The sequence below is a fragment of the Mustela erminea genome, chromosome 12 (assembly GCF_009829155.1).
Source record: "Mustela erminea isolate mMusErm1 chromosome 12, mMusErm1.Pri, whole genome shotgun sequence".
In the NCBI taxonomy this organism is placed as follows: domain Eukaryota; kingdom Metazoa; phylum Chordata; class Mammalia; order Carnivora; family Mustelidae; genus Mustela; species Mustela erminea.
Window position 1 is genome coordinate 37,999,269 of NC_045625.1, and position 13,449 is coordinate 38,012,717.

Consider the following 13,449-nt stretch of genomic DNA (forward strand, 5'->3'; position numbering starts at 1 on the left):
GGGACATAGTGTGATTTTCTTTTCTACATACTTCACAAATATGAGTTACAGGCAGGGAAGAATGAAATCAGCTATTGGAGTCTGTGCACTCACAGCTTGTTTAAAATAGTGCAAAAGGAAATAATAAAGTAAACCATTGTTTATTCTGGCTGATGGGGAAGGCTTTCAAGCTCTCTAGTCAAGTCTCTATTTCAAAGTCGTCATTGGAACATGGTTCAGAAACCTGCCTCATATCCCAAAATAGCTGTGAATCTTCAGCCAACATCCTGCTGGGGAGCTCAGGAGTGGCCTGGCAAGGAGAGGAATCAACCAGGAATGGTTAGAACAGACTGGGTCATGGTGGAGTTGGCTTTTACCAGGCAGGCCAAGAGTGTAAATCCCCTAGTTCAAAAAGGGCTTATCCCACTTGGGCTCTGTCATATTCCTTGCCATTAGTCAAAAAGTCTGGCTTTAGGGCACACGGTCCCTGTAAGGTCTGGAGGTAGGCAGAGAGGGTCATGATCCCAGTTGAATAAGTGGGGGTAAAGGACAGGGACAGGGTTCCAGTTTCATTGGGGAGGTAGGGTACACTTTCCCAAAGTAGATCCCAATCTTAGGGATTAGACAAACAATTATTAATTTTATCAAATTATTTACTGAGTGCCTATAATGTGCCATTTATTAGATCCAAATGCGGCTGCATGGCTGGACCTACGGGTTTATACCAGACTTGCAGTTCTAAAACCCAATTGATAGCACATGTAGTGGTGAAGAAGCAACCAGGAACCCGCACCACTGGCATCACCTGAGAATTTCACAGAAATGTAAATTCTATTGAATCAGAAACTCTGCGGGTGAGTTCCATCAATCCGTATTTTAACAGGCTCCATAGGTGATTCTGATGTATGCTAGAATTTGAGAACCACTGGACTACCTTGATGATATTTGCTCAGATCTTGGAATGAAATCAAGCCATTAGGGTCAAGCCATATGGGAGTGGGACTCGGGAAGGCAGGGATTCCAATTTCCCAAGGGTTTCTGTTTCCATAACAGATTACTTCTGCATCATAAAGCTTCTTAGAACTCTTATAAACGTTCTTCACCAATATCTGGTATCTAGGATCAATTTAATTTCTAAGCTGAAGGCAGGACCTGGCAATTTTTTTTTTGGGTGGGCAGCAAAGTTTATTGACCGGTAGTTTATTGAGTGATAGTACAAATCTCTCAAGGAGGGAGGGGACCTGTGAGGGTTACCCCTGGAAACCTTTTTTTTTTTTTTTTAAAGATTTTATTTATTTATTTGACAGACAGAGATCACAAGGAAGCAGAGAGACAGGCAGAGAGAGAGGAGGAAGCAGGCTCCCCGCTGAGCAGAGAGCCCGATGCGGGGCTCGATCCCAGGACCCTGGGATCATGACCTGAGCCGAAGGCAGAGGCTTTAACTCACTGAGCCACTCAGGCGCCCCACCCCTGGAAACCTTTTTTGAGGTGACCTGGACACCTGGGAAATTAACATCTAGAGGTAAAATTGTCTGGCAGATACATCTTTGCCCTGATCTCCCAAATTGTCCCTGCTAAGGGAGGAGCAGTCTGTTAGAAGACTGCTCTTGGGTGAGTGGCAGGGGCCAAGAACATGAGGGTAATTCTGGGGATTATGTAACTTCCCTCCCTTCCCTTTGACTCTTCATATTGATTTCTGGAAATTTGTCTTCTTTGTCATGATTAGTGTGCTTCTAGATTTAGAGGTTAGGGCAAGATTTTTCAATGCTAGTACTAAGGGAAGCCCCATGGAATGTTGCATATTCAGTTCCCTTCTTATATGTCACAGAGCATGTGAATAAATGGCTTTATGGAATTACAAATTCAATAATTCTACAAGTACTTATTTGATGCCCGCTTTGTACTTGGTCTTGTTCTGAGTGTTGGGGATATAGGCTGTAAAGAAATATGTTTATCTTGGTTTAACCCAGTAATTCTCAAACTTAGTAAAATCTTTTATTGTATAACATACATTTACCTATCAAGGAGCTAATGGACACGGGATACTCTTTGAGAGTGACACATGTATCTGTGCTGGGTTAGATGTGTCTGTGCAAGGGATCTGAGTTTCAGGCAGCTGAAGTAAGGAAGAAATTAGGGACATTTTGAAACACAGAAATTATTGACAGTAGAGATGTAAATCTGGTTAACGTCACAGTCATTGTTGGGTAATCCCATGCTGGAAAAAATTTTCCCATATGTCAACCTATCTCTAATAATTATAACTGTGACAGAGATAGTGATTTTAGAAGCTATTTATATCAGTTATTTTCACGTAAGAGCTCCAAGTTCTTTTGGTGCATGTAAGAGCAAAACAAATGTTTGAAATGTGGACTGCTTGGTTTGATTGGCTATTTGTCTCCAAGTGAAAGAAACCTGGTCCTGAAATGCAAACAAATCAACCAGTTGCTTACTGAATCAATTCTTCTTAAAGTAGAATTTGGTTAAACCTGCAAACCTTAGTCAAGATAAGTCTAATCTTCCTTCCTTATGGTTGTGCTGGAGATAAGCAGGGTGGTCAGGCCTTCTTTTTCTGTGTAACGAAGCCTTAAATGTAGTGGTGGGGAGAGGCCTAAGCCAATGCCTGGCCCTCTCTTCCTGGCCATCTCTCTAGCCATCTAATATTTTTTTGTTTTGTTTTGTGTTTCTCCAAATAAACATGTGTCATGCTTTCTCTTCCTTCCTGGCCTTCATAAACACTGTTTTCTTGGCTTAGAACACTCTTTCTCCCCTTTTTGTCAGCTACTTCCTATGCATTTTTCAGGTCTCCTATCAGACATTTTCCCCCATGACTCTGCGATATTGTGATTTATATGAAGGAATGCATATTTGGTCTTTGCCCAGTTTCTTGCATATAGGTCCTAAAATTGTAGAAATTTCCTAAGTGATGACTACCATAAAGATATCTTTTGTTACGTCAATGAGGTGACTTTTGGAAAGCCCCTGGGTCACCAGATGGGTGCTGGTTGCCAAGGGAATCAACTTTGTGATTAGAGGATTGGAACTTTCAGTCTCACCCCTTGACCTCTTGGGAGAGGAGAGAGGCTGGCAATTGAATCAATCACCGATGACTGATCATTTAATCAATCATGCCTATGTGATGAAGCTTCCAAAAAACCCCAGAAGAATGGATCGGAGAATTTCTGGGTTGGTGAACAGGTGGAGATTCCGTAAGAGTGGTGTAATCTGAGAGGTATGGAAGCTCTGTGCTCTTTTCTATACCTTGTTCTGTGCATCTCTCCCATTGGGCTGTTACTGAGTTATATCCTTTTATAATAAACCAGTAATCTAGTGAGTAAAATGTTTCTCTGAATTTGGGGCACCTGGGTGGCTCAGTCATTAAGTGTCTGCCTTCAGCTCAGGTCATGATCCCAGGGTCCTAGGATCGAGCCCCATATGGGGCTCCCTGCTCAGTGGGAAGACTGCTTCTCCCTCTCCCTCTCCCTCTACCTGCTATTCTGCCTGCTTGTGCATGTTCTTTCTCTCTATGTCAAATAAGTAAATAAATAAACCTTTTAAAAAAATTTCTCTGAGTTCTGTAAGCCATTCTAGCTAATTAATCAAAGCTGAGGAGAAGGTTATTGGAATATTTATTTATTTATTTATTTATTTTAAAGATTTTATTTATTTGAGAGAGAGAGAGCATGAGTTGGGGGAGAGGAAGAGGAGGCGGGAGGAGCAGACCCCCTGCTGAACAGCGAGACCTATGCTGGGCTAGATCCCAGGACCCTGGGATCACAACCTGAGCAGAAGGTAGATGCTTAAGTATACTTTGCCAAGTATAGGTCGGTGGGCTGTCCCAGTCTCAGTACTGCTGCTCATATCTCACATCCTGTTTTTTCAGTGGGACATTTTTTTAAATTTGTGAATTTAAAATGATTCAATTTTGAAAACTTCAGCCTATAGTATTCACTTACACTCTTTTAACTTTCTAGTTTTTTTTTTTTAAAGATTTTATTTATTTATTTGACAGACGGAGATCACAAGTAGGCAGAGAAGCAGGCAGAGAGAGGAGGATGCAGGCTCCCTGCTATGCAGAGAGCTCGTTATGGGGCTTGATCCCAGGACCCTGGGATCATGACCTGAGCCAAGGGCAGAGGCTTTAACCCACTGAGCAACCCAGGTGCCCCAACTTTCTAGTTTTGATTGTAGTTTTTAGTCTATTGAGTAATTCCTTTTTTTTTTAATTGAGTAATTCTTAAGTGAGTTTGATCTTATATATTGGAGGCTAATTTATATTCTTTTTTGACTCCCATCCAGCAGGATAGTTTTAGCTACATTTGGCCCTTATTAGGATACACTTAAGTTGTTTATATTTCTTTTCTTGGCCATTAAAAATGTATCAAAATTCTCTAGCATTTCCCTTTTACTCTTTTAAGTTTTAAAATATTTTTCTATCTGGTTTGTCCTCTTAGTCCATTTTCCAGCATTTGCTGCTCAGTTTGAGATAAAAAGTGGTGATGGCAGGGGAGGAGGTCACCACAATGACTGGCTTAATGAGTGATTGTTGGCTCTTCTTCCTGTGCTGACAATTCCACACTGACACATTTTCCCTTTGCTATCCCCTTCCCCACCCATACTCAAACGAGGTGCTTCCTGCTATTGTTGAAGGAGAACTTGATAGTTGCCATGGTCAAGAAAAAGAGTTACTCAAATTAAATGCCACGTTCACTCAGTCTGATAGTTTGGGAAATTTACAGGACCACTTACATGAGCCTGAAGTTTAAGACAGGACTCAAATACTACTCGGGAGAATTGCTGAGCAGTGCCCTCATCTTGTTCCAGAACAAGCCAGAGCCTTCTCTGAACCACAAACCATTCTCTGAGCATCTCACAGATGTTGGGGAGAAGAGCTTCACTGGGGCTGGGAGGTGAGGGTCTACCCCTCAGCCCCCTGAGAGCCTCCTGAGGGAATACACAGGTGGCCTGGAGAGTCCTGTTTAGGATTATCGGATGGAAGCGTAGCGGAAGGACAATAGGCAGGCTGGCAAATTATATTCTGTTGACCTACTTACAGGTTAACCTGAGTACACTGATTTATCTACTTTCTGGTTAGGAATTCAAAAGCTTGGTTGTCAAGCGCTTCTAGAACCACCAGTTTTTGTTGCATGTGTGGTATGGTCACTGACTCATGGAGGGAGGCAAGGAGTAGGAGGTAGGTCAGTCACGGAGGGAGGAGAAAATATTCTGGAATGGTTTCTTTCTTTCTTCTCCTTGTTACGTAAGATGCGGTTTCCCCGAAGAAACAATATGCTAAATAAAAGTTAGGGTCCCAACCCACAGAAGCCTATTTTAACCCACATTTTTGCTGACTATATTCAATTTAATTTAGTTCAAATCAAGAAGGTAGATTTTTTTTCCTGCGAGAAAGCGGAAAAAGGAAGGCTGTGAGAGTGACCCAAGTGGTGCAATTTAAAGTTTTCACTGAGTAAGGCAGAGTGTGTGTGTGTTTGGGAGGGGGGAGCCCGCAGTGGGAGGGTGAAAAAAACATGGCGTCTGCCCTCAGAGAGTTCACAGTGCAGTTAGCGAGACAGACACACTGCCGGCTAATACGTGCGATGATAATGGTGAAGGTGTTGTCCGGCCAGACAATAGTAGAAGTAGTATTAGTTCCAAGGGGGAAGATCTAAGATTGTGGAAGACGTGGCAGCTGCCCCCTGAAGGACGTTAGGGCCTTAACCAGCAGAGGGGTGAAGACAGGGTGGACGTGTGAGGCAGAGAAAATGATGGGGTGAAGGCTCAGGGTGGTGAGCTGCAGGGCACAGCCGAAGAGCTGCTGCAGGGGATGGAGGGGATGTGGAAGAGCACAGGGGCAGGCGGGCCTTTCTGAATCGGTCTGATGGTCTAACCACTCACAGAGAAGGTATGCCCATACTTTCCGTGTTGAATTACGGGCAGTTGATGTTCAAAAGCCCATTTTTTTTTTTTTTCCAAACCAATGTGGTCTGGCCTCGGACTGAGGGGTTGTCTCATATGTAATCATTTATTACCATAAAGAATAAGAAAGTGATGAACTGCAAAGATACTTGTTATATTTAACTTTCTTGGGATAGACTTGTCCAAGAGACATTTAAGTCGCGTTACGCCCTGTTCTATAACCGGTCCATTCTGTCACACTTTCCTTTGTTATGGCTAAAGCATGTAAAGCCTTGTGCTGTCATGGAGAATGCCAGGTCTGCAGGTTGTAACATGCAGTCAGGTGGAGGAATAAAGGGAAAGACAGAGAAAAGATCTCTATGAAGGATCAGGCCCAGGAATAATTTGTAAAAGATGGTAGACATCTGATATCTATGTCTACCTTATTTGTATCCGGACAGCGGCACGTATAAACTTTTTTCTTTGAGGTGTTCATGAGATGAGGAGCCTGTGGTAGGTGGTGAGAAATCAAGGACATGACTCAGTGGGGTTTATAGGATTTCATGTTCTCTGGACGAGAGGCTGAATGGAATTCAGTTCTTTATTGAGATATCTGGTTGAGCTGAGCATTTGTTCATAATTCCATCTTCAGTTCATTTTTTCCACTGAGGGAAGAAACAGAAAACTCATGGGTAGATTCTGCTGAATTCCTGAAATTCCAGTTCATTTGTAAGTCATTAATAGGTAACAGTATACATACATATTAAATATATAATAAAATAGTGAGATACTTTAAGAATGTGCTTTTGCAATATTACAAAGTAATTATTGTCTATATCTATTTTTCATTTTGCTTGTTCAACATTATGCTCTTAAAAATTGACACCACTGTAAACTGATTTTGAGATATACACTAGTGGTATCTTAACTGGGGAAATATTCCACCTTACTCTTAAAAACACAGGCTCCATCTCACCTTATTCTTAAAAATACTGGCTCTGGTCCCAAAGGGCGTACCTTTGTGAGAAGCATTATTTTGTCTCTTACTCTATGTCTTGTCATGAATCAAGAGAAAACCAATAATGTCAAGTGTTTGATCCATTTACACATTTCTTCCCCTTTACTGTCATCTATAAGGAGACAGCTTTTTGATTATAAATAATCACCTCTCTGGGCAAATGACAAATAATGTAGCTGTGTTACCGACAATGGGAAAAAAAGCCATGCAAAAATCATCCATAAGACATGTTATCTGACTAGCAATAAGGAAGGCATGTTAAATTATGGTACCTCTCAAAAATGGCGTATTACATGATTGTTAAATGGTAATCAGGAATACTGCGTAGAAACATGAAAACATACTTAGCATATAAATAAGAGAGAAAGGAAAACCACACAATTATAATATTTAAGGTGCATGTGGGGGAGTCCTGAAGGATGATATGCTAAAATGGAAATGCAGTAGTTCTGTAAGGAGAGTGGGGCTGTGGGTTTTCAAAAAAATTTCCTTTAATGTTATAAAGTAGTAGTAACAGTGAATTTACCAAGTAAATGATACTACAGATGCAGAGTGGAGATGTTAATAGATAAATAGAGGTTTGATATTACAAAAGAGAAAAGCATTTAAGAGGATGAATCTTCCTTCCCTACATGTGTCAACTAAGTGTATATTAAGAGCCCATAGTACTGAAAACATTTCCAAAGGACCTGATTAGTAGGGTTTGGAAGTGAGTCTGAATTTAAATATATATGGATTTTGTTCGCCATGATTGTAACAGAAACTAAATCTTGAAACAGTTGTCTAAATATGTTCTAGCATGGGAATCTTGGCTGAATTCACACTTTAACATCAAAAAGCAGTTTGGAGAAAGACTCCATGAGCATAATAGATAGGAATATTGAACAAGAAAAAGTCAATAGAAATAATTTCAAAAATGAGATGCCTATTTAAAATCAAGTTGAAATGACTATTTGGATTAGTAGCAAGTAAAAAAAAAAATAACTAGTTTGTTTTATGTCTGTCTCAAAGTGCTTAATGTATACAGGGAATAGTCCTCCTGTCTATTGTTAATATTTGCTACATCTGTTGACTAGAATGAGCTGCTGTTTTCCTCTAACAAGCTCACTCATGTTTCTTACCTTGTTTACCTTCTCTTCCACCTCTGTTCAACAGAATGGCTGCCTTCCCCTGAATAGCACTAAATGTTTCCCCAACCACTGAGTGTTGATTTGGGGCACTAGGCTACCTTCTTATATATTAGGAAGGGATTACCTAATATAAGATTTTTTTTAAAAATTCACACACACAATCACATGTTTTATTCTTTCTGGTCAAAGTTAAGCCACGCAGTCAACATTTGCAAACCATTATTTTAGCACTGCAGAAAATTCCCTCAAGAGCATATTTAGATACCTTAAGTATCTTAAGTAGGTGGACGGAAGAAGAAGACCAAAGTAAGTGGCTTCTGAAATAGAACTTGAAAATGTGATGAAATATCTTAGATTTCTAAACTATTAATTAACTTTGGATTTGGACATTGAGGTGTGTGTGTGTCTGTGTGTGTGTGTGTGAGAGAGAGAGAGAGAGAGAGAGAGAGAGATATCTCAAGGGGGTTGAACTAATTCCAAGAAATCAAAAAGTAACTTTTCCACACCTAAACCATACTTAACACTGCAAGCATCTCTTTTCAGACCCTGTATAGGATTTGCTGAGTCTTTGTGAACATCTCTCTTTGCTGTCTTGCTATCTCTTCATTCCTGAAGATGTCCACAAATGGCAAACAGATTAGAAGGGGGGGGTTTTTTTGTTCAGATTAGAAGTTTTTATTCCTAAGAGAATAATCCAATAATTTTCACCTTCATTGAAACACGATTTTCATCTTTCAAAATGCCCCAGAGTTATTAAGGGGTACTGTGGGTTATTAAGGGGTACTGTGGGTTATTAAGGGGTACTGTGGTTTTAGGAAACTATTTTCCCTCCATGCCAAATCTAAAGTAGATTACATTTATTGTATCTAGTGGATTATTTGGGGGCTATACCAATACCAAAAATATTTTATCCTTAATTAACATATTTATTTCCAGTAATGTATTTGGTAAATAAATAATATTTGGCAATAAAACAAATCTGCTTTCATACACCTACAAAATTATTTTGAGCAGTAGTAAGAAGTTAATCCATGTCATATAATTTTTATCATGAATTGCATAACTTTGGCATGCATTTTGTTATATCTCATCCCCTGGCATTATACAAAGTGTCTTTGACATGATGCCATAGAATATTCAAACCGGGAAGGAACGATAGACATACTCTAGTGTAAGTCAGTCCCACTCCTCCCTGATTTCTGAAGAGTGAGAACTGAGGTACAAGAAGATAAAATTTGCTCAGGATCACACATCTCATTTTCTGACATTTAAGCCCTACTTAAAAAAAAAAATCATACTCTTTTGATGTTGAACTTGGTTTGGAAATTGTGATTTTTAAGGGCATGATTCTTAAGACTGAATGCGACACTTAAAGACTTGCAGACTTGGATCTGAAATATACAAAAGGGGTATGGCCAGAATTTGTGTCCTCAATTCCCCCTTAGGGAAAAAGTAGCTGAAACTCTCTGATCATTAACAATAAATCATCATTCTTTGAAGGAGACAAAATATTGGATTTTCAAGATGAAATATACCATGATTTCTCTATATAATTCAATATTTCTCTTCAACAGGGACTAAATGGTATCCTGGCTGATTGCCCTCTTGTCTATTATAGTTAAGCAAGTGAAACGGAAAATACATTTTAGGATCCCTTTGTGCCTTTACCCCTCAGCAGCAAAAAAATTAAGTATGAAATAAAACAGACCTTTGTCATGCAATGCTCACTGATTAGGTGAACTTAATAAAAACTGAGCTTTAGTTTAATCTAGTAGATTAACTTTTGTTTCATTGGCATTTATAGTCTCTGGGAATGTTGAATAAATGTACAAATAATGACACTTCTAGAAGTTTAACCATTGCATTTTATGTAAATTCTGCATAAAGTTCAAGACTAATGTGTTGATTTCATAGTTTTCAGATTTCAAAAGGCATATAGGAATAGTTATTACCAGGACTCCCAGAAATGTTAAAGACACTTGTATACATATGTAAAACCCATTTTGACTTGATGAACACAAATTCTAATCAATGAAAATATTACATCAAGTCATTTTGCACTCGATGAGCAAATTATACATGAATGATAGCAAATATTAAAAAAAAACACTTAAGATAAAGACCCAGTAAATCAATTTAAATGAATAGTTTAAGAAGTAACATAGCCATCTAAAATTTTTAGTTTTTTACCTAGCTGGTCACACATTTATTTTACTTTATTTGAGATCTCTGATCTTGTCAGAGGATAATATCATAAAACTCAATTACATAATTCAACTCCCCTTTCTCCAAAAACCATTCCACCTAAGGAGGGAGTAGCTTTTCTGTCTTGAATTTTTTCTTTCAGCAAATAATAAGTGTGAAAAGCTTTCACTGGAAAAAATCATTTCATACAATGAAGCACTAAATTGTTTTGTCTTTCGATTTATTCCAACTGAAAGCTGCTCAGTTTCCCTATGGCAAGCCCATGTATCATTTCATGCCTGATATCTGCAGCCTACTCTAGATTTATCTTGCCTTTAGCAGGTGCTGAGTAGCACTTTCTGGGTTATTTTACAAAACATCCAACATGGTTTAATTGTTAAAAAGCAATTGGAACTGCTTTCTCTCCTACTCACTGCCTCTTCAGTGTCCTTAACTCATCACCCTTCTCTAAAATGTGTCCCCAACATGCCTATTTACATGCCTTCTGGCACCCGAGGCTTGCACACCCATCACGTACCAAGTCAATTTCTAACAGTCTGAAGGCTGTTGAGCAGGGCAGTTTCCTTCCCCAGGAAGCTGAGTGTAGTCACATTTCTATCAACACAGCGACTCTTGTATGCAAAGCTTAGACTATTGTCTCGTGGTCCCACCTGCCTTGGCTCTGATTGATGTAACAACAGTATCTGTCATAGGGACTGTTCTGCTTGTAGGAGCAAACGATGATACTGTCCTGGGGCACAAAGAAGATGCTATCCTCAGGCTCCGGGCAGTCAGATCTGTCCCAGGCTGAGCACTTGGCATCCAAGGCACTGTAGACAAGGGAACTGCCTGAGGGACAGTAGCCATCCAGGTATCTGGATGTCTCCTCCTGATGCCCGTTCTGGACCAGGCTCTGGCGTTCTCCTTCCGTGGGTGTGGGGGTGGTGATGGAACTGGCCACAGCCACCTCTGTCTGCCCCTGGCACGGGGGCTTCCCCCTGAGGCCGGCCTTCTTAGCCAGCTCATCTGAGCTTCCCTTGCCCGATTCCAGGTCTGAAGGGGTCCGCAGCAGTTCCACCACCTCCTTGTCCTTGGGTTTCCGGAAGCAGGGCAACTTGCGGACCCATAGCAGCTCATTTTCAGGCCACTTGGTGCATCCCTCAGTTTTCCTGGCCAGGGCAATGGCTGCGATGCCTGGTAGGCAGATGGCTGGCCCGATGGCCAGGAGGGGGATGTTTCCAAGAGTCTCTCCTTTCATCCCAGAGACGGTGAACATGAAGCCAAAGACCAGAAAGACACTGACCAGGGCCACCACCAGCCCAGTCCTCGGGTTTATATCATCAGGCCGCATCTTTCACTCCATCCAGATTGGGGGCTACTTGCTGGCTAGGGAGCAGCAGTTCTCTCTTCTGTCAGAGGCAAAACCAGAGTGGGTTAAAAAGGAAAGAAAGAAAGAAAGAAAGAAAGAAAGAAAGAAAGAAAGAAAGGAAGGAAGGAAGGAAGGAAGGAAGGAAGGAAGGAAGGAAGGAAGAAAGAAAGAAAGAAAGAAAGAAAGAAAGAAAGAAAGAAAAGAAAAGAAGGAAGGAAGAAAGAAAGAAAGAAAAGGAATGAAGGAAACAAGTCAATTTTCCACCCACCAAGTCTCTCTCTCTCTTACCCGTTGTCTGTCTCCACTTGTCTGTCAACCACGGTCTCTGGATCTCTATTTCTTCCTCTGTTTCTCTCTCTCTCTCTTTTTTCCTCTGTCTCTTTCTTACTGCCTCTTTCGCTTTCATATAAACATACAGAGACTGGGGTCACTGAGGTACCTGAGGTTTCCTGCTGTCTCCCAGGAGCAGGGAAAGAAGCCAGTCTGAGTCTCCTTAGAAACCTCCACAACAGCTGTCCCCTCGGCTCTCTCCCTTGTTTCTGTCAGGAAAGCCTCGCTTTCCCCACTGACTCCGCATCCAGGAGGTGGGACGTGGGAGCGCGTCTTTCTCAACAGTGCGCGTCGGTCTCCAGAGCTCTGCGAGTGGAGTGGAGGCACAGCCCAGCGCCGGGCTCTGGCGCAGAGCCCCGGGTCCTGGAGGGAGGAAGGACTTAGTCTGGGAAAGAGGGAAAGCAGCGCTCGGAGTCTGGCCTCGTTACATCACTTTCAGAGCAAGCTCAGAAACAAAGAAGGACGCGCGGGGGCGCGAGGGGTTCAGACCCCGGCGAGAGCCACCGGGACAGAAGTGGTTGCCCAGGGTCCAGTCGGGGTGCTTGGAGCAGCTGGGGTTCGTTCCGCCGCTGCCCAGGAGGGCTGAGCAGGACGGCTGCAACTGCCTCAGTGCCTGGGGAGAGTCTGGGGGCGCAAGGCTGTCGCTGGCCAGAGAGCGGGACTCGGGACGGTTTGCCCACGGGGCAGCCTGGACCCCGAGTTCAGGTCCGAGGGCCAGAGAGTGCTAGATGGAGATCTTCCTCGGGGACCTGGACCTTTCTCCAGTTACAAATCTGGATGATGCGACCCGACTGAGAGCAGAGCTCCCAGGGGGGTTCTCTGACCGCGGGCCTCTCAACCGCTAGGCTCTCAGGGCTCAGAGGGCTGCACGGAATGCTCCAGGGTCCCACCGCTGGCCGACTGCTCTTGGTGCCGGCGCTGGGCGGCAGCGGTGTGCAGAACCGCTCCCGCAATCGAGTAGGTTGCGCAGCCAGAGTCCCCGGGATCGGCTCCCAGACTGATACAGTGGTGAGGAGTGAGTATCGGGTCTTGCCCGAGACTTTAGGGAGTCACCAGAGTCTTTCCCCTCTGATCTTCCAGCTCCGGACACTGGAGGGAGTGCTTGGAGATGGGATCTTACTCCAATACTGTGGTGGCACCAGCCAGGCTGGCTAGGTCAAAGGAGAAGGGCTCTCTGACCCCATCCCCATCTCTGCACTTTGCACCTGACGTCCAGCTGGCGAGGAGAGGGAAGGGAGGGTCAGGCCAACCAGCCCACCATGCAGCTCCAGCTTTGGGCGATTCTCTCCTCCCTTGCAGAAGCTGGTGTGAAGAACCTGTTTTCTTTCCATCATAGTGGGGGATAGATTCCTTTGGCCAGAAGGGGATGACTGGTTTTGACCGCGGTTCTTCAACAAGGCTGTCCATTTAATGTAGATGGGGAGTAGTAGGGGACAAGGAGAGGCGTGTACATTCTTTCATGTCAAGGCACCGCAGTGGAAAGAACTTTGAAAGAGCTTTGACAGCCAGGCCTTCCCCTGCTTAAAGAAGCTGAGTGTTCTTGG

At 42.6% G+C, this 13,449-nt stretch overlaps 1 protein-coding gene across 2 annotated transcripts; it reads right to left on the bottom strand.

The window, feature by feature from the left end:
* Positions 1 to 8,817: 8,817 nt before the first annotated feature.
* TMEM215 (transmembrane protein 215) lies at positions 8,818 to 12,372 on the bottom strand. Of its 2 annotated transcripts, none has more exons than XM_032308594.1 (2): positions 12,015 to 12,372; positions 8,818 to 11,615 (listed from the first exon to the last, which is right to left on the bottom strand). In XM_032308594.1, exon 2 carries the CDS (start codon positions 11,555 to 11,557, stop codon positions 10,853 to 10,855), a length of 705 nt encoding a protein of 234 aa, XP_032164485.1. In that variant the 5' UTR covers positions 11,558 to 11,615; positions 12,015 to 12,372; the 3' UTR covers positions 8,818 to 10,852. The 2 variants fall into 2 exon arrangements, with proteins under 2 accessions (XP_032164485.1, XP_032164483.1); XM_032308592.1 differs by having other exon boundaries at positions 11,864 to 12,371.
* Positions 12,373 to 13,449: the final 1,077 nt, after the last annotated feature.